Genomic DNA, 22,306 nt, shown 5'->3' on the forward strand with positions numbered 1-22,306 from the left:
CCAGTGCCATACAGTCTTGATTTATATAGCTTTGAAATATAGGTTGAAATTGGGAAGCCTACTTTCCATATTTTTTTTTCATGAATTGCTTTGGTTATTTAGGGTTTTTGTGGTTTTACTCTATTTTTAAGATTTTTTTTTTGTATATCCATGAAACATGTCATTGGAATTTTGGTAGGGATTGCATTGAATGTAGAGGTAGCTTTGTATTCTAGCTTTTAACAATAACAGTTGTTCCCATCAATGAACATGGGATATCTTTGCATTAATTTCAGTTTATCTAATTTCCTTCATCAATGTCTTCATTGTATAGTTATTTCATTCTTGGCTAAAATTATTCCTAAGCAGAAAAACTTAACTGTACATCTATGGATGAACATATATAGAACGTTTTGGACATATAAAAAAATATCATCCAGCCACAGAAGAGAATATCCTTCTATTTGCAAAAACATGAAAGAAACTTGGAGGCATCATTCTATGTGAAATAGGTCCAATAGATAAATACAAATGCTCTACAATCTTACTTAATGGGGAATTAAAAAAAACTTGTAGTAACACAGCAGATAGGTGTTTGCCAGGTGCAGGGTAATGAGTGATGATGGTCACAGTCCACAAACTTCCAGTTAGGAAGATAGTAAGTTCTTGGGGTGTATGTAGAGCCTGGTGACTATAATTAACCATCTATATCATATAATTGAAAGCTGTACAAGGCTAGAACTTAAAACTTCACTTCTAAGAAAGAACAGTAACTAGGGTAAGTGTAGATATGTTAAGTAACCATATCATTGTAATAATTTTGAATACATACATACAATCACTATGTTGTACTTGCTAAAGTTATGCAATATTATATGTCAATTATATCTTAAAAAGCTGGAAAATGTTGAAAAAACTAAAATAATGTATTTCAGAAATATTTTATTTTAAGTGCTATTATAAATCAGATTGTTACTTATTTTCAGTTAGTTTAATATTAACATAGAAATGCAACTGATTTTTGTGTTGATTTCATATTATAAACTTTTACTGAATTTCTTATTAGATGAAACTTTTTTGGGGGGTCTTTAAGTTAATATTTTTTATACATAACAATGTATCAGTAAAAAAACAATTTTATTTTTTTCTGACTCTGAAGAGTTTGTTTTTTCCTACGTAATTGCTCTGGCGAACACAACCAGTACTATACTGAATAGGAGAGGTGAGACTGGGCACTTTTGCCTTGTTCTTGTTGTTAGAGGAAAAGATTTCAGCTTTTACTGTTGACTATGACATTTGCTGTAAGTTTACATTATATTCCCTTTATCATGTTGGCATATATTACTTGTATATGCAAATTATTGAGAATTTTTAGCATGAAAAGTCACTGGGATTTAAATCTCTTATATGCACTATGATGATCACTTTTAAAATTTCATACTGTTTATGTGGTGCATCATATTGGTTAATTTGTGCATATTGTTGTATCCTTGAAATGCAAAGACAAATCTCATTTAATCACTGTCTATGATCCTTTTAATGTGTTGTTGAAATCAGTTGCTATTATCTTGCTGAGAATTTTTTGCATCTATATTATTCAGGCATTTTGGCATACATTTTTCTCTTATAATATTCTACTATGGCATTGTTACAAGGGTAGTTCTGTTTTTGCAATAATTTTGGGAGTGTTTTATCTTCAGTTTTAAAGAAGACTTTGAGAATAATTGACATTAATTATATTTTAAGTGAGAGAATTAATCTATGAAACAATATGATCCTTGGCCTTTCTTTGTGGGGTGTTTCTGGTTACTGATTCAATATCCCTCCTACCAGAGCATTCAGATTTCTATTACTTCATGGCTTAGACATGGCATCCCATATGTTTTGAGGAACTTCTCTTGTATATGATAAATTATCCTTTTTTTGAGGCTGTCTAATTTGTTGGCACCTAAATTAGCACAGTAGTCACTAATGAGCCTACATATTTTGTGGTATTAGTGGTAATGCCTATTTCACTCATTATTTTATTAATTCATGTCCTCTCTCTTTTTTCTTACTAACCCTAGCTAAAGGATACTCAATTTTGCTTATCTTTTTAATAAATATATTCTTCGTTTCATTGATGTTTTTAAGCCTCTGTTTCAGTAATTTCTGATCTGAACTTTAGTTCCTTTCTTCCAGGTTTGGACTTAGTTTTTGTTTTATCTAGTTCTATGTGAGGTAAAATTATCTTTCTTCTTTCTGAATGGAGACTTTCTTTAGTACAAAAATCCATCTGAGTACTGCCTTTTTTGCAGCTAATAATTTTGCTATGGTTTGTTTACACTTTAGACTTAAATATCCAGTGTGGTGACTATAGTTTAAAATACTGTATTGCATACTTAAAGTTCCAAGGACAGGAGAGCTATAATGTTCTCATTGTGACAACGAAAACAAAATGCACATTATGTCAGTTGAAGGATACATTAACCTTGCTGTAGTAAAATTTTTACAATATAAACTCATATCAAATAATCACTATGCATACTAAACTTGTGTAAAGTTTTATATCACTGTTTCTCACTAAAACTGGAAAACATTTTTAAAATAAAAAGGATTTGAAAATGTTGAAAAAATAAATAGAAGAAACATTAAATTAACATAGAGTCTATGTGAATAACAGAAGGTATGTAATCAGTAATGTAATGAACACTGATCAAGACAAAGATGGGGAGATGGTATCACTTTTAGTTTCAAATATAGTACTAACTAGTGGTATTCCTTTTGACAAGCCAATAGAACTATTAGTTTCAGCTTTTATATCAGGGAAAGATAAGAGAAATAAGAAAAAAACAGTATGTCACAAATTTTCATTCAGCTTTAATGAGAAAATTTCTATATATTTATGTATCTTTGTATATATAGTCACACATGCATAAAAGTATATTTTGTAAAATGAAAATGCTCTATGGATTTAACTCATATTTCATAGGTGAGAATTTATTAGTGATGGGATTTGTGATTATTGGTACTATAGGTTAAGATTTTGATACATATTGAGATTAACAATAAAAGGAGTTCTTTTAAAGATATCAGACAAAAAATGCAAGGGTAGTATATCCATGAGCTTCCTTAGCTCTCTTAATTGCATTCCTCTTTCTAGGTCTCAGAGGGGATTTACCGAAAGAAAAACCATTCACTCAGTCGGCATAATAAAACCAGGCATGATGTCGCTCTCCTACTTGTCTTTGTGCACTTAACCTGGACACGCTCCTTCAGCCCATCTGGGTGAGATGAGCAACATCATCTGATGGAGGGTTAACCAGAAAAATAGAAAGAACTGTGAGATCAAAGGGTAATTATTGTTTTGACTTATTCTTCTCTTCTGATACATTCTACGAGTTGCCAAAAATATTTCCTCAAATTTTTACCTATCATCTGTTTTTAAGAAGAAAGGCAAATGTACTTTTCTTCTTAATATCTTCATGTAACATGTATTTACAGCCACATATTAGGAAATGGGCTTTCCTTTTCCGAGTATTTTGGACAAAAGAATACACATCCTTCCTCCTTTATTGGGTGATGCTTTTTACTCCCCTTAGACTGAAATTTGACAACAGATGTACTGATTTTACTTTGAGTGGGGACAATTTCTGAAGGTTAGAAATTGCTTAAAAAAATCTCCATATTTCTGTTACCCTAAAGAAATGGACAGTGTGTGAATTCACCAATGTTGTTTACTGTGGAGGTAAGACTGTGTCCCCAAGAATTCTGAGGCAGAGTGACAGCCTTTGGGTTCAACTCTTGGGCTGAGACAAAGGTTCTTAACTCCGCTTAGTTGCATGGTGTTAGGCAGACCCTGAGATGCTGAATATTTTAATGTGGAAAAGGAGAAAATTAGGAGTAGGTACTTCACAGAAGCTCTTGGGAAAGAAGTGTAGTGAAACAGTTGAGTAGTTGCTTCAAATAAACATTTGATATTGTACCAGAACTCTCAGTGTTTTCCCAATTAAACATGCACTAAATTGTTTACATGAAACTGTAGGATTTACATTAGCAGAAAGTAAGCAAGTATGTGGGAGGAACAGCTGCCATGCCTGATACAGTGTGTTCCTCACTTGCCTGTTGGTCCAGGTGGGCTGCTTACTGTGGCTCAATGACAGTTACCCCAGTTACCAGAGTATAGCGAGGTTTCCCTGGCACCTGTCACCCACCTCCCTGGTCTTCCTCTGTTCACTCTGCAAGCAGTTTGAAGGTGTTCACTCGGATTGTACACTGAGCTGGTCCGTGCTTCACTTTGGCTGCATGTGTAGACTTGGTCAGCAGGTATGTTTTGCAATTTATCTCTGTTTTTAAATTATGCACAGAGCTCAGAATCCACCTACTAATAAGGGTGGGAGTTCGCAGAAAGGTTATAATTTTTTAGTGTAATGTATCCCAGATTTGTTAGATATTTATATTAAGAAATCAGAATCCCTTACAGTATTCTCTACTGCTTTGGCACCATCGACCTGGGAATGTTAGTAAACTGAATATTGGAATTATTACAAGAAAATAAAACTTACTTGAAATTTGGAAATTCCTTCTGAAATATCCCCTCATCATTGCTATCTCTAAATTCTTCCCATAAAGAAGTGCCAAATATTTCCTTCCTGCTAGTAAAGACTTTTGAAATTTAACTTTTGTCATATCATAAATTGAAAACCTGCAAATGTTTTATCTTTGTAAGAGAAAAGGTAGATGAAGCTATTACTGACTGATTCTCTTAAGAAAGGCCAGAGGTTATGTGCATCCATTATTTATTTATTTATTTATTTATTTATTTATTTATTTATTTATTTATTTATTTATTTATCTATTTTGTAGGCATTTAAAAATTCCACACTATGTCACATTTATATATTTGTCCCTAAATAGACTGCAACTTCCATAAGTGCAACCAAGTTTAGCTTGTTTGATCTTCAGCGTCTGTAACACAGAGGCGGGGCGTGCGCAGTCAGGGGAGGGTCGGCAGCGGTGCGCAGTCTGCCTCTGCGTCTCCGTTTCCATGAAACATTAACTGCTGTGTGAGTTACAGGAGGTAACATTCGGGAAAAAATGAGAGCCTCGTCTTACAATTTGGCAGTAACACTCTAAATCCTATTTATTCTCCCCTGAGATTTAGAAGAAATGGCAGAAGCTTTAAGAAGATTAATTTCAACTTGAAAAAATGTGTACTAAATAGAAAAGAGAAAGATTTCTACATAAAGGCTCTGCTTAATCACTTTTAAATAAGATAAATATGTTTAAGTCTGTATTCATATTTATTTAAACATTTATTTAAATTTTATATGTTTGTATAATATAATTATATGTATATATACAAAGTACATGTATAATAATGTATGTATACAAACACACACTCCTAAGTTGCTTAGGAATACAGAAATGACCAAATCCAAATTCTGAAATATATAAATAGGGATTAAACTGGTGAACTGAGACAATGTATCTTATATCAGCAGACATAGCCACCATATCCTACATGGATTATACACAATTATTACTGTAAATATTAACTTTCTGGACTAGCAGTATACATTGTTTATTCACGTTACTCCTAATATTCTAAACATTTTCACTATTTTACCTCACTTAATCTTAAGTACTATTGCAATTAAACATTGTTACCCTCTTTTTATGTAGAATGGGCAGAGGAATAGTATCTAGAAGACAAACTAGACCCATAAGCATAGTCCGGTTTCAGAGTTTGGGCTCCTAATATCGTGCACCTAGGATAGGTAGGGGGCTGCTGGTTGTGAGGATCCCCCCCTGCTTCTTGTGCTATGTAACCCACTCTACCCAACCCCAGTGCCTCACAGGGTGGCCCAACCCAAAGGGAAATATGGGTTCAACTGTTTTATATACATTTTTCCCAAACTGTGTTTCAGTTAGCTTTTGAATCTTTTTTGTTTTGGTTGTATAATTGATATATGTCATTATATTAGTTTCAAGTGTACAATGTGATGATTTGGTATTTGTATACAGTATGAAATAAAATATTTATTATATGTAATATACCTTGAAGAGTTTTTAAGATACCAGCGGGATCCTTGAACAAGGTATTTTAATAAAATTCTGAGTGTTATAACAAAGATTTTAGAAAAACATGTATCTTTTTTCAGGGATCCACTTACTGTGCTTGAATAGGGCAGAATGACAATGCAGATTTCATACTTGTCTATAAAGGACACTATATCTTCAGATAATCTCATGACCTCAACTTGTGGCAGCCTCACCATAAATTACCAATTCTTTTGACCCACAGTTGTGAATTGCTACTTTTCTGGTCAATTAGTAGAAATCCAGGTACTTTGTAATTTCCAGATCTGGAGGCCATGGGATTTCCTCCATTTAGCATATTTGGGTTGGTACACACATACACACACTCACTAAATGTTAATTTCAGAGGGTAGTTTCTCATGATTGGTCCACTAACCCTAATGCCTTACTTCATGGGCCAGGTGAAATCATGGAGGACACCACCTGGATGGCCAACCACTCAGGAAGGTCAGAGTTCATCCTGCTTGGAATCTTCAGTCAATCCAAACACCCAGCCCTCCTTGGCATGGACATTTTTGTGGTTTTCCTGATGGCCTTGTCTGGAAACACCATCCTGATCCTTCTGATACGCTCTGATGCCCGCCTCCACACTCCCATGTACTTTTTCATCAGCCAGTTGTCTCTCATGGACGTAATGTACATTTCTGTCACTGTGCCCAAGATGCTCATGGACCGGGTCACTGGTGTGAACATGATCTCAGCCCCCGCATGTGGGATGCAGATGTTTCTCTATTTGACACTAAGTGGATCAGAATTTTTCCTCCTGGCCGCCATGGCCTATGACCGCTATGATGCCATCTGCCATCCTCTCCGTTACCCTGTCCTCATGAACCACAGGGTGTGTGTCCTCCTGGCATCTGGCTGCTGGCTCCTGGGATCAGTGGATGGCTTCTTGTTCACTCCCATCACCATGAACTTCCCCTTTTGTGGATCCCGGGAGGTCCATCATTTTTTCTGTGAGGTCCCTGCTGTGAGGAAGCTCTCCTGTGCAGACATCTCCATCTATGAGACACTCATGTACCTCTGCTGTGTCCTCATGCTGCTCATCCCTGTGACAGTTATTTCAGGCTCCTATGGTTTCATCCTCCTCACCATCCACAGGATGAACTCGGCAGAGGGCCGAAGGAAGGCCTTTGCCACCTGCTCCTCCCACATGACTGTGGTCACCCTCTTCTATGGGACTGCCGTCTACACCTACATGCTCCCCAGCTCCTACCATACCCCTGAGAAGGACATGATGGCATCTGTCTTTTACACCATACTCACTCCTGTGCTAAACCCTTTGATCTATAGTCTAAGGAATAAACATGTTATGGGGCCTCTGAAGAAAATGTTGAATGTGGGACCTGTCTTTCAAGAAACCATAAAGTAGGAAAATTTAATACTGCTTTTACTTTCTCTAAATATCATACATTTAGAATCTTATGTCAACACTATTCTTTAGATTTTCATAGCATGATGCCTCATCTGTTTTTCATACATCTTTTAAAAATTGTATCCATCTACTAGAAAATTTCAATTTTGAAAATTTCTCCTTGTCTTTCTTTCTCCTTTGTAACTCTTTAAGATATATTGTACAAGCATATTGTATTTGTGCTATTTTTACTGAAGTTAATAACTGCATTCTGAATCTATAGAAAAAACATCCATATTTTCAGAAAACACATAATGCAATTATTTAGAAGAGAAAGTCATGCAAAGCTGTGAAATTTATTTAAATTGGAAAGAGGAAAAGAGATGACATGAATGAGAAGCAGTGTTAAAATTCGGTGTTTCTAGGTCAAAAGTATATGAGCTTCATACAATGCATACCCATGCTACTTTTATGTGTATATAAAGTTATTCTGCATAAATATTTAAAATATCAGTTCTTCCTGCTTTTTGAATATGTTCTCTTCTTTTTTGAATTTGTGTTATATTTGTGCAGTGTGACATAATTCTTAGGAAACGTGTTCATTTCAATGTGTCTAATGATTTCTGAGACAGTTCTGACATCTTCCCAACTTTATATGGGCTACCTTCTTTCCTACAGTCCAAACCTCAATGCACTTAGTAGCAATTAATTTTTTCCAGCAAGAGGTAGGTTTAGGATCTTGAATTCCATAAGGAACTGTGGGAAAACTGTAAGCTAAGAGTGGAAGAGAGATTTACGGAGGTTTCCTTCCATGAGGTAACACCTGAGCTGGATTTCAAAGTATGTATTTATTAGAAAAAAAACATAGGAATATCAATTATCTAAGTTAATTTATTCAATAAATATTTCTTGTGCTATATTAAATTCAAAATAATAGCTAAATGAAATTAGAATCTGAATCTACTTGGTTGTGGTACCCATGGAATTTTAACCTGTAGTTGCAGTTTTATATTATGTAAATAAGTGTTATAAAATATATGCTATCACTAGATGCTCATATGGAAATTGTACAGGTCACAATGGCACCTCAGTTCTGTCTGTGACCTAAGAGTATTGTCAGACAAGGAGGATGATAGCAGTGCCTGGAAAACAATACTGATTCGGGACTGGATGTTACCGTCAGATGAGTAGAGAAGGGTGGGGAATGGGGAACTCACTCAGAGACAAGATCTAAAGAAAATATGAAGCATGAAGGACAGATGGTTGACCAAACAGGAAATATAAATGTCCTAATGGCTTTTCATTTCCTACTGCACTTTGTATTCTCATTTCTTGCCCTTCTGTGACCAAGTATTTTATGAACAGTAGTGAAATGACCAGATTGGAATTTTAGTAATGTTAAATTGATTGAAATCAACTGGAGAAGTGAATGATGGAGGCTAGGAGATCAGGTGAGTGTGGGTAATGAAATGAGCGGTGTTGATCTGAGTGGGTTGGACCACATGCCTGAGCACCAGGAAGGCCTGGGGGGAGCAGGATTTGGAGGGTGTGGGGCCTTGTTGAGCTGTTTACAAACAGCCACAGGTGTGGTTGCTCTCCATGTTCCTATGTATTGGGTCCAATTTTTAAAGAATCAGATGGTTTCCCTTTTCCTTTTGACAAACTTGATTATGTCATGACTGTAAGTTAAGACTCATGCAGTCTTTAGGAAACAATGTTGGAAAATAAATTTCCAATATTTTTATCATACTAAAATGAATGATACAATATGCATGCTGTAAATTTTAAGTGATTGATAATTATATACCTCAGCCCTCAATTTGCTGGACCATAATTACACACACACTTGATGGTTCCACTTTAAATGTCCTAGGACATGGGGAGCAAAATAGAACAAATAAAACAAAAAGTGGAGTGGAGCTATATTTTTTCAAAAATGTTTTCCAAATTGTTTTTCAATTGCTCTATTTCAAACCAAAAAGTTTACTTAAGTGTGCTTTTAGAATGATTGTTTTTAGACAACGTGTTCAAAATTTACTTTTTTTCATTATCTGTAATAATAAAAATTTACATGAACTATGTGGATGGAAAAATATTTGAAAAATTATATATAGTATCTAATATTTAGAATTCTTAGGGAGGAATGATTGCTGCTGGAAAGTTCTTATATGTAGAGTTAAAAACTGAAAAAGAAGCGCTCCAGGCACTCAATCGCTCTTGCTTACAGTGCCAAATAACTAGCTGTGCACTGAAGTAGTGCACACTTTCAACCTTATTACTTATTCATGTGTTTATGACAGTGATGCCACCACCATTTGGACTAATTGATCATTCAATAACATGGTAACAAGACGTCAGATTTATATACCCTCCAGAGCACATTAAAGACTGTGATTGAAATTCTTTATCCAAATTTATGAATTAAACAACACAGATTAGGTAGAGAAGCTTAACAACATTTTTCATAACTTTTCTGCTTTCTTAACTGTGTTTGAAAGATAAAACTTGAAGGAAATAGAATAAACAAAACCATTTTCCAGGGATTTGCTAAAAATAAGACTTATTTAACTTAACTAGATAGGTTCAATAGGCATTTAAAATAGTTGTAATTGCCTCTTCCCCATCTTAGATTATTATTTGTAAACAAATTATTTTTGTACCTGTTAGATGCTGAGTTTAGACAGCATAAGCCTCTGCTGTTATGTCTAGGAACCCTGAATTATGTAATTCAAACTTCTTTTTAAAAAAGAAAATCAAGCACGGGACTACAACATGCTTTTTCCACTCAGCATGCTAGTTTTGGTGTCTTATCAATTTGGAGCTTGAAGACTGGGTCAAAATCTATAATATGGATATGTCAGTGATTTTTAAATAAATGGGCTATTGATGAACTTAGTAGTACTGTATTTAAGAGTTGAGAAGCATTATTTAAAGATGAGTGTCTAGAACAGGTGTGTCCAAGACATATATGATTACTTCTGTAGGACAGATTCCCAGAAGGGTATTATTGGTTCAAACGATAAAGGATTTTAAATTTTGCTACAAAGTGTTAATTGTCATGTGATGTAATACTTGACTAATTTAGCCCACCATCTGAGAGGGGAAAGCTCCTCCTTCTCTTCTACTTGTCCCTCGGCCTTCTGGATGGTTTGACCACTAAGAGACCCCAGGAGATGACCGGCAGGTTAGAGCAGACTGAGGTCTGAGTATTGACTGTCTCAGCACCATCTGTGCTGGAGGTGGCTGAGTCCCTCCACTTGCAGCCCAGGTCTCACAGTGGTCATCCCCCTGCAACTTCAGCTGCTATGGATCCTGGAAACCCCTGTGCCTCCCGTTGCAGCCTTTCGTTGTTGCCTTTGGGTCATTCTCTATCCCCTGATGAAAATCCTTAACCCTGCCCACTTCTTTGTGACCTGAATCCTGATGTAATTATGGCAAGTTTAAGTCAGACACAGGCAGGTAGAGCTCAAGGTTCCGGTAAGACACAGGCAGAAGAGAACTAGGGTCTCTTCTGAGAACTAAATTCTCAGCAAAGATGCCTCATCCTGGATATCTGGGAAAATCAGCCTGAGGAAACAAGAATGATTTTCTTTCCTTTGATCCCAGCTTGGCCATAACAACAGCCCCTCGCAGTGACTCCTGCCGCTCGCGTGATTCACTTCGTATTTCAGCTTATAAACCTTAAACAGTGCAGCCCCGGCAGCATCCCTCCTTGGAGCCCCTCCTGAAAAGTTTCAGATTTCCTTTCTTCTGCACTCCTCATCTTGTCTGCTGGCTTCATTCTATGCCACCTCCAAGACATGATCATGGGAAGGAACAGCATCTCAGCCAGTAACAGCATTGGTGGCTCATCTGGGATGCCATTTGAAGGGTGGGTATCAGATGCAACCAGCATATTTCTTTTACTTCAGCCATATAGAAAAGTGACTAGTATGGCTGCTGATCTCAGGCCTTAGGTTCCTCTGAGTCCTCCTCAATCATTTCCCCATCTCCCCTCAGCAGTCAGGAAGGTCAGCCCAGCGGGGGCCAGAATTCTTTTTTGAAGCCCTTCTTGGATGTGAGGGATGAGGGAAGCAGGACCTTTCCTTAATTCCATTCCATAGTCTTCAACAACTGGGACCAATGCATCAACTCCATTGTGGTAAAAAGCTTTAAAAGATCCTTGCATTTAGGGATTTCTTCTAACTTCTTGTCACAATTTATTCATTAAACCTAATCTGACTGCTCATTGTCAAAAGGAGCCAAGATGACATAAAGGACACACTTTTCAGAGCCTGTTGCCACTTTTCACTTCCTGCCCTCTGCAAAGAGGATCATATATGTAGTGCTCGCAAGTAGGCAAATAGGAGCCCTCATGTAGATCCAGTTGAATCATTAAGTTATGGTATTTCAACTTTAATTTCTCTGTATTTTCCTCATGGAAAAACTTCGTGTTAATTTTCTTGCTGATGATTTGGATACCAATGTAATCCTTCACAGCTTCAAAGCAATCCTTCATTGCTCCAAAATAAACTCCACTGGCTCTTTCTTATCTAGTGCCCCATTTGTTTCCACCTAAAGCCCTTGTAAAACAGAGGCTGCCTCTCTCACGTTACCATTTTGCACTTTTATAGTTGCTAATGCTTTTAGTCAGTTAAACACATTCAATTTCAACACAAGTTGCCTTCTGTGACCATTTCTAGAGTATCAATTAGTTGCAGTTTCATTGGAACGTCTGTAATTTCATCAACGTAAGAACAGCACTGTTGAACCAGTTTGCAACAGCTTGTTTTAACTGACTCTATCTTTTTAACAAAAGCATAATATATTTTCATTGAGTAAATACAATTCTTTAGCTTCATGAGACACAACTTCACTACTACAACTAAGAAACAGGATGTGGACACCATATCAGAAGCACTCTGGGTCTGTTTTTCCAAAAACAGAAGGTTTCAATGACTTCCTAAGGAATTCCTTCCTCTGCCAGCTTCTCTGCATGTGGGCAGCCTGGATCCCCATGTGCCTAAGCCCACCTCCACCATGGCGATGTGCCCATCAGCACACCAGTGTCCCAGGCTGAGTGCCCGCAGGCATCTCCCTATGTTGGCAACACAAGAGCACCACTGTATACTCCTGCCTCCTTTGTCACACATTAACTGACCATATATGTATGGGCTCATATCTGTACTCTCTGCTCTGTTCCATTGATCTTAGGGTCTGTTCTCCTGCCAGTACCACACTCTTTTGATGACTATGGCTTTGCAGTATAGCTTAAAGTCAGGAAGCATGATACTTCAGCTTTTGACTTCTTTCTCAAGATTGTTTTGATTTTTTGTGGTCTTTGTGGATCTTTATAAGTTTTAGATATTTGTTCTAGGTAATGGAAAAATGCTATTGGTATTATGATAGGGATTGCATTGAAATTGTAAATTGTTTGGAGAGGATGCCATTTGGACAATGTTGTTTCTTCACATCCATGATCACAGGATAGATTTTCCTGGCCTATTTGTCTTCTTTATCTGGTTCCTTTCAGTGCAAAATAAGATGTTTGATTTGAAATTTTCCTTGTTACTTGAAGTAGGCTTTTATTGCTATGAACTTTCCACTTATAAGTAGTTTTGCTGATTATGATAGAATTTTTAATTTAATATTTCTGTTTTCATTTGTCCCTAGGCAATTTTTTTCTCCTATGCTTTCTTTGATGAGTTTTTGGTTGTTTGGTAGCATATTATTTAATTTCCACATTTTTTGTGGTTGTTCATTTTATTTATTTACCTCATTTTGATTTTGTATCATTATGGGTGGGAATAAAATATTTATGAATTTATCTTCCTTAATTATTGAGAATTCTTTTGAGGCTAAATATGTGATCTCCCCTGGAGGGTGTTCCATGTTCACTTGACTAGAATTTATACTTATTAATTATGGATGGAATATTCTGTATCTCTTTAGACCATTTTGTATATTGTCCTATCTAATGCCAATGTTTTTGTATTTTCTAAGTCAGTCGATATTCTATTTGGATGATCTATGCATTGATGTGAATGGAATATTAATGTCCCCAATAATAATTGTTTTCCTGTCAACTCCTGTTTCAGACTGGTAATATTTGTTTTATATATTTAGGTTCCCCTTTACTGTGTTCATATATGTAAAGTTGTGTGTCATCTTGCAAGACTGATTCCTTTGTTATTGTGTTAGACTCCATTTTGTTACACTGTTCTTTTTCCAGTCAATTTCTCTTCTATGATAATCACTGCTTTATTTTTTATTTATTGTTTTTATTTTGGTATCATTAATGTACAGTTACATGAACACCATTATGGTTACTAGACTTCCCCTGTTATCAAGTCCCCACAAAATACCTCATTATGGTCACTGTCCTTCAGTCTACTAAGATGCTATAGAATCACTACTTGTCTTTTCTGTGTTGTACAGAACTCCCCATATCCCCCTTGCTACATTATGTGTGCTAATAGCAATATCCCCTTTTCCCCTTATCCCTTCTTTCACACCCATCCTCCCCAGTCCCTTTGCCTTTGGTAACTGTAATTCCATTATTGGGTTCTGTGAGTCTTCTGTTGTTTTGTTCCTTCAGTTTTTTCTTTGTTCTTATGCTCCACAGATGAGTGGAATCATTTGACACTTGTCTTTCTCTGCCTGGCTTATTTCACTGAGCATAATACCCTCCAGCTCCATCCATGTTGTTGCAAATGGTAGGATTTTTTTCTTCTTATGGTGGAATAATATTCCATTGTGTATATGTACCACAACTACTTTATCCATTCGTCTACTGATGGACACTTAGGTTCCTTTCATTTCTTAGCTATTGTAAATAGTGCTGCAATAAACATATGGGTGCATATGTCTTTTTGAAACTGGGATCCTGCATTCTTAGGGTAAACTCTTAGGAGTGGAATTCCTGGGTCAAATGGTATTTCTAATTTTACTTTTTTGAGGAACCTCCATACTGCTTTGCACTATGGTTGAACAAATTTACATTCCCGCCAGCAGAGTAGGATATTACCACTTTCTCCACATCCTCACCAACATTTGTATTACTTGTCCTTTGGATGGTGGCCATCCTTACTGGTGTGAGGTGACATCTCATGGTGGTTTTAACTTGTATTTCTCTGATGATTAGCGATGTGAAGCATCTTTTCATGTGCCTGTTGGCCATCTGAATTTATTCTTTGGAGAAGTGTCTGTTCAGATCCCCTGCCCATTTTTTAATTGGCTTATTTGCTTTTTGTTTGTTGTGGCACATGAATTTTTATGTAATTTGGATGTCAACTCCTTATCAGATTTGTCATTTATGAATATATTCTCCCATACTGTAGGATGTATTTTTTTCTACTGATAGTGTCCTTTGTTTCCCTTGCCTAGGGAGATATGTTCAAGAAGAAGTTACTGATGTTTATGCCCAAGAGATTTTTGCCTATATTTGTTCTAAGAGTTTTATGGCTTCATGACTTACATTCAGGTCTCTGATCCATTTTGAGTTTACTTGTGCATATGGGGTTAGACTCCAGTTTCATTCTCTTACATGTAGCTGTCCAGTTTTGCCAACAGCTGTTGAAGAGGTTGTCATTTCCCCATTGTACATCCATGGCTCCTTTATCATATATTAATTGACCATATATGCTTGGGTTTATATCTGGGCCCTATAGTCGGTTCCATTTGTCTATGGGTCTGTTCTTGTGCCAGTACTAAATTGTCTTGATTACTGTGGCTTTGTAGTAGAGCTTGAAGTTAGGGACCATATTTCCCCTGCTTTATTCTTCCTTCTTAGGATTACTTTGGCTCTTCGGGATATTTTGTGGTTCCATATGAATTTTAGAACTATTTCCTCTAGTTTATTGAAGAATACTGTTGGTATTTTGATAGGAATTGAATTGAATCTGCAGATTGCTTTAGGCAGGATGACCATTTTGACAATATTAATTATTTCTATCCATGAGCAGGGATGTGTTTCCATTTATTGGTATATTCTTTAACTTCTCTCATGAGTGTCTTGTAGTTTTCAGAGTGTAAGTATTTCACTTCCTTGGTTAGGTTTATTCCTAGATATTTAATTCTTTTTGATGCATTTGTGAATGGAATTGTTTTCCTAATTTCTCCTCCTGCTAGTTCATCATTAGTGCATAGGAATGCCACAGATTTCTGTGTTTTAATTTTGTATTCTGCAACTTTGCTGAATTCAGATATTACATGTAGTAGTTTTAGAGTGGAGTCTTTAGGGTTTTTTATGTACAATATCATGTCATCTGCAAACAGTGACAGTTAAACTTCTTCCTTGCCCGTCTTGATGCCTTTTATTTCCTTGTGTTGTCTAATTGCTGTGGATAGGACCTCCAGTACTATGTTGAATGACAGTGAGGAGAGTGGGCATCCCTGTCTTGTTCTTAATCTTAGGTGAAAAGCTTTTTGCTTGCTGCTGTTAAGTTTGATGTTGGCTGTGAATTTGTCATATATGGCCTTTATTATGTTGAGGTTCTTGTCCTCTACACCCATTTCATTGTGGGTTTTTATCATGAATGGATGTTGAATTTTACTGAATGCCTTTTCAGCATCTGTGGAGATTACCATGTGGTTTTTGTCCTTCTTTTTGTTGATGTGGTGGATGATGTTGATGGATTTTCAAATGTTGTACCATCCTTGCTTCCCTGGGATTAATCCCACTTGATCATGATGGATGATCTTCTTGATATATTTTTGAATTCAGTGTGCTGATATTTTGTTGACTATTTTTGCTTCTATGTTCATCAGGGATATTGGTCTCCAATTTCATTTTTTTGTAGGGCCTGCCTGGTTTTGGTATTAGAGTGATGTTGCCTTCATAAAATGAGTTTGGATGTATTCCCTCCCCTTCCACTTTTTGGAAATCTTTAAGGAGGATGGGTATTAGGTCTTCACTAAATGTGTGATAAAATTCAGCAGTGAAACCATCTGAACAAAGGGTTTTCTTCTTAGAAGTTTTTGATTAGAAGTTCAATTTCTTTGCTGGTAATTGGTCTATTCACGTTTTTTCTTCTATCCTGGGTCAGACTTGGAAGGTTGTATTTTTCTAGAAACTTTTCCATTTCTTCTAGGTTATCCAGCTTTCACCATATAATTTTCATAGTATTCTATCACAATTCTTTGTATTTCTGTGTTGTCTGTAGTGATTATTCCTTTCTCTTTTCTGATTCCATTTATTTGTGCAGATGCTCTTTTTTTTCTTGATAAGTCTAGCTGAGGGTTTAACTATTTTGTTTATTTTCTCAAAGAACTAGCTGCTGCTTTCATTCATTCTTTCTATGGTTTTATTCTTCTCAATTTTATTTATTTCTGCTTTAGTCTTTATTATGTCCCTCCATCTACTGACTTTGGGCTTTATTTGTTCTTCCTTTTCTAGTTTCATTAATTATGAGTTTAGATCATTTATTTTGGATTGTTCTTCTTTCCTGAGGTAGGCCTGTATTGCAATACACTTCCCTCTTAGCATGGCCTTTGCTGCATCCCACAGATTTTGTGGTGTTGAATTATTGTTGTCATTTGTCTCCATATATTGCTTGATCTTTGCTTTTATTTGGTCATTGAGTCATTGATTATTTAGGAGCATGTTATTAAGCCTCCATGTGTTTGTGAGCCTTTTTTTTGTCTTTGTGTAATTTGTTTCTAGTTTCATACCTTTGTGATCTGAGAAGTTGGTTGGTAAAATTTTAATCTTTTTGAATTTACTGAGGCTTTTCTGTGACATTGTATATGATCTATTCTTGAAAATGTTGCATGTGCACTTGAGAAGAATGTGTACCCTATTGCTTTTGAATGGAGTGTTCTGTAGATGTCCATTAGTTCCATCTGTTCTAATATGTTTTCAGTGCCTCTGCCGCTTTACTTATTTTCTGCGTAGTTCATCTGTCCTTTGGAGTGAATGGTGTGTTGAAGTCTCCTAAAATGATTGCATTGCATTCTATTTCCTCCTTTAGTTCTGTTACTATTTGTTTCACATATGTAGGTGAACCTGTGTTGGGTGCAAAGATATTTATAATGGTTATATCCTCTTGTTGGACTGACCTCTTTATTATTATGTAATGTCCTTCTATGTCTCTTGTTACTTTCTTTGTTTTGAAGTCTGCTTTGTCTGATACAAGTACTACAACTCGTGCCTTTTTCTCCCTATTATTTGCTTAAATATCTTTGTTGGACTGACCTCTTTATTATTATGTAATGTCCTTCTATGTCTCTTGTTACTTTCTTTGTTTTGAAGTCTGATTTGTCTGATACAAGTACTACAACTCGTGCCTTTTTCTCCCTATTATTTGCTTAAATATCTTTTTCCATCCCCTTACTTTTACTCTATTTATGTCCTTGGGTTTGAAGTGAGTCTCTTGTAGGCAGCATATAAATGGGTCTTGTTTTTTTTTATCTATTCAGTGACTCTATGTCATTTGGTTGGTGCATTCAGTCCATTTACATTTAGGGTGATTACCGATAGGTATGTACTTATTGCCATTGCAGGCTTAGATTTGTGGTTCCCAAAGGTTCAAATGTAATTCTCTTACTATCTAAAAGTCTAATTTAACTTACTTCATGTGCTATTACAAACACAACCTAAAGGTTCATTTTTCTTTTTCCTCCTTTTTCTTCCTTCTCCATTCTTTATATGTTAGGTATCATATTCTGTATTCCTTGTCTATCCCTTTGGTAACATATATTTAGCCTTAGGAATACTTACATCTATAACAGTCCTTCCAAAATGCACTGCAGAGATGTTTTGTGAGATGTTTTGTGAAAGGTAAATTCTCTCAGCTTTTGCTTATCTGAAAATTGTTTAATCACTCCTTCAAATTTTAATGACAACCTTGCTGGGTAGTGTATTCTTACTTCAAGGCCCTTCTGCTTCATTGCATTAAATATATCATGCCACTCCCTTCTAGCCTGTAAGGTTTCTGTTGAGAAGTCTGATGATTGCCTGGTGGATTTTCTTTGTATATGTTCTTTTTTCTCTCTCTAGCTGCTTTGAAAAGTGTGTCTTTATCCGTGATATTTGCCATTGTAATCATTATATGTCTTGTGGTCCTCCTTGGGTCCATTGTGTTGGGAGATCTGTGCACCTCCATGACCTGAGAGACTAACTCCTTCCGCAGATTGGGGAAGCTTTCAGTAATTACTGCCAATATTGCTCCACTTGGATTGGTCACACAGTTCTCTCAATATTCTTTCATTCTTAGAGATTTTTTCTCTCTGTGCCTCAGCTTCTTTGAATTCCTCTTCTCTAATTTCTATTGCATTTACTGTCTCTTCTACTTTTAATCTGCTTTTGAGTCCCTCCATTGTATGTGTCATTTTAGATATGGAATTTCTTAATGATTAAATCTCCATCTTAAATTCATTCCTGAGTTCTTGAATATTCTTCTGTACCTCCATGAGCATGTTTATGATTTTTATTTTGAACTCTCTTTCAGGAAGATTGGTGAATTCAGTTTCATTTGGCCCTTTTCTGGATTTTGTGAGATTTTGATCTGAACCAGGTTCCTTTGACATTTCTTATTTCTATGTGCTGCTCTCTAGTGGCCAGATGCTTCAGTCTTTGGAGCTGCTCAGCCTCTAGAGTGAGGTTGGGGGTGGTAGGGAAGTGGTGCTGGTGCCTTGGGGGAGAAAAGGGCTGTTTCCTGATTCCCATGTGCTGTGACTATCTCCAGGTTCAGAGCAGTGGGCTGAATACACAGGTGCAAGCCTCTGTGCTTTACGTCTGTACCTGTTGTAGGCAGGGCAACCCTCTGGCTGTCATGACACCAGTGCTGCAACTGCTGTTTTGCAAGCAGGTGCCAGCAAGCCAAGAGGAAGGCTTGGCAGGCTGCATGTCACAGTGGGGGGCCTTGGAGCTGAGCAGGAAGCCAGGGGGATGGAGCACCTGTAGCTCCTCAAAGTTCCAACCAGCTGGGCCAATCACACCCAGACAACCTTGTCCATCTCCCCCCCTCTTCCCACCCCGCCCACCTCCTCAGCAGAAAACTCTGTGCAAACCCTGCCCCTTCATCAGACCTCTCACTGCTAGGACACATCTCAGACCGCCTACCTTTCCTCTAACACACAGCAGCTGGGTGTGGATCCCATTCTCCGCAAACGGCCATAATCTCAATCTCTCAAGCACTCTGCCTATCTGAGCTCCCCAATCTCCAGAGGACCACACAAGGTAGGTTTGCATTCCAAAGCAGACCTCCAGGTCTGGGTGTTCAGCAGTCCCACACTTCCATCCACTCCCCAGTTCCATTTATCTTCCTCCCACCAGTAAGCTGGGGTCAGTAGGGCTCCGGGGCCGCCAGATCAAGGCTCTGCTATGTTGCCCTGTTTTGTGATGTCTGCTCTGTTTATGAGGTCTGTGAGCGGTCTGGTGCAGCCTTCTTTCCTGTTGCTGTTTTAGGGTTAGTTGTATTACTATGTTTTCATACTATATGGGGTTTTGGGAGGAGTTCTCCATCTCACCTACCAAGCCGCCATCTTGAATCTCAGCTGGTCTATTTTCACTCACAATTTCCTGGAACATCTTTTTGTGTATCTTCATTTTCATTCTGTATTTATCCCTATTTCTGAAATAAGTCTTTCTATAGTACATACAGATGACTCCTGTTTTTGAAAAAAAAAACATACCCAATTGCATTTAAAGTAGTTATATATCCATACATATTATTGTCATTGTGTTAATTATTTTGTTTTTCTTTTTGTAATTCTATTCTTTCCTTTCTCTATTCCCTGTGGTTTTGTAATATTACATTATGTTGAGGTTACTTTCTCATCCTCCTGTGTGTAATTACTACAATGTTATCTTTGCTTTCACCGTGAGGATCTCCTGCGACATCCTATGAGTAACAGACTGCTTAGGTTGAGAGCAGCCTCAGTTTCAATACAATACACAATTCTACATTTTCACTTTCTCACATATTTTGTTCTTGATGTGATGTTTTACATATTTTTATTTTATGCACCGCTTAATTATTGTAATTTTCATAGTGTACTACTACTTTTTCTTTTGATCTTTAACTAACTTTAAAAATTCGTATTTTGAAAGTTAGTAACTATCATATATACCTCTTATATATCTTTTGCTCTCATAAATTTTCAGTGATGAATTTACTTTCACATGTTTTGTCATTAAATGGTGCCATTTCATTTCAGCTTATTGAAGACCCTTTCATGTTTCTGGTAAGTCTGGTTTAGTTCATCTGTTGATGAAGCCCTTGAGGTTTTGCTTGTTGGGAACTTCTCATCTCTCCATCTTCTCTGAGTGACGGCCGTGCCGGGTGGAGCACAGTTGGCTGGGGGACTTCTCCTGTCATGCTTTGAATATGTCATCCTGCTGCTTTGAGTGCTGAGGAATTTTTACTAAAAAATCTGCTGACAGACATATGGTGCTTCCTTTATATGTAATAAGTGGCGTATTTCTTGCTACTTCTAAGATCCTCTCTTTAATTTTTACCTTTTCACACTTTAATAAGAGTGTGACTTTGTGTGGAGATCTTGGTGTTGTCTTATTTGGGTGAGTAGTTGGGTGAGTGACTTGGGTACGTTCCACTGTCTTGTCTTCCAGATCACTGATATGCTCTTCCTTTTCATGCAGTCTTCCACTGAAACCACATTTATTATTAAGCTCAATAATATTTTTTAGCTCCACTTGTTTGGTTTTAGCAGGTATTTTCAAACTTTTCAAAAAAATTCTCAATATTTTCATGTTATTTTCTTGAGTTCAGTGGACATATTTATCATCATGACTCTGAACTCCTTGTCATGTAGATTACTTAGTATATTTCATTACATCTTCTTTTTTTCACTTGGAAAAAAGTTTTGTCTTTTACTTTACTTGGAAGACATTCCTCTGTCTCATCATTTTGGTTTATTCTGTTTCATACTATGTAATAAGCAAAGCAGCAACCTCTTTGCATCTTGGAGGAGATGTATACAAAATGATCCAGGGGTTCCAGAAGTGTAGTTCAACCTGACCAATAAATCCAGGCCCTGCCAGCGCCTCCCCATGTGGGTTCACAGTTTATGTGGCTGCTGCATGATTAAATAGGCACACCCAGAAGAGTTGTGACTGGGGCCCAGTGGCTGGGCGCTCACTGGGCTGGAGGTGGAGGAGTTGTGACATGGATGGGGCAGTGTGCATGTCAGCTGGTGTGACATGTCTATGGCATGGGGTGATAACACACCAACCTGCACTAGTACAGTACATGGAGAGTTCCACATGGTGCTTCCAAGTTTGGGTCTAGCAAGGTAGAAGTAAATAAAATAAATCATGGCAACAATTCTTTCCATTTATGGAAGATAACCAACAGGATCCCAACTCTCCTTCAATTCTTTTAAGGTTAGGAAGTGTGTCTCCTTAGCATAAGGCTCTATGCATTTCTCAAACTGCTGCTATTGTCATGGGTCTTAAGATTGTGGGCATGCATGCAAGCCAGTTAAGAGAAAGTTTTTAATTTCCTACAGTTCTACACATCTCCTGTACACAGTTCCAGTTAGTTTTATGACTTAGGGTATGTTCTTTACTGTGAAAGACCAAGAGTTGGTGTGTGTGATATGAGTACAAATTCCTTGCTCCTCAAGGAAGGTTCAATATTTCCAAGATTCCAGTTAATTGTGAGTTGCTGACCAGGTTTTGGAATTTTGTCAAGAACATTTTCTCTGCCTCTTCATCCTATCTCGATGTGACTCTATTTTCCTTTGTCATGAAGGTTTTGTTCACTTCAGTTCAGAATATTTCTGAGCTAGTGCACATGTAGCTGTAGGTTTGCTGTGGCCACCAGAGCAGGTGAGTTCAGGGTGTTTGCATACTGCATCCTGAAGCATCACCCAGCACTGGGTGTCTGCAAAGCAGAGGAAACAGCTCATGCACTTCTTCAGGAAGTCACCAAGCATGGTAAAATCACA

General features: G+C 37.0%; 1 protein-coding gene and 1 pseudogene across 1 annotated transcript; one reads left to right on the plus strand and one right to left on the minus strand.

The window, feature by feature from the left end:
• The first annotated feature begins 6,469 nt into the window (after window positions 1-6,469).
• LOC108397594 (olfactory receptor 2T29-like) lies at window positions 6,470-7,432 on the plus strand. Its single transcript, XM_037025627.2, has one exon. The coding sequence runs from the start codon at window positions 6,470-6,472 to the stop codon at window positions 7,430-7,432; it is 963 nt and encodes a 320-aa protein (XP_036881522.2).
• Window positions 7,433-11,387: 3,955 nt separating this feature from the next.
• On the minus strand, window positions 11,388-12,336 carry LOC108383851 (26S proteasome non-ATPase regulatory subunit 12 pseudogene; annotated as a pseudogene).
• Between the last annotated feature and the right edge of the window lie 9,970 nt (window positions 12,337-22,306).

The sequence above is a fragment of the Manis javanica genome, chromosome 14, assembly GCF_040802235.1.
Source record: "Manis javanica isolate MJ-LG chromosome 14, MJ_LKY, whole genome shotgun sequence".
In the NCBI taxonomy this organism is placed as follows: Eukaryota; Metazoa; Chordata; class Mammalia; order Pholidota; family Manidae; genus Manis; species Manis javanica.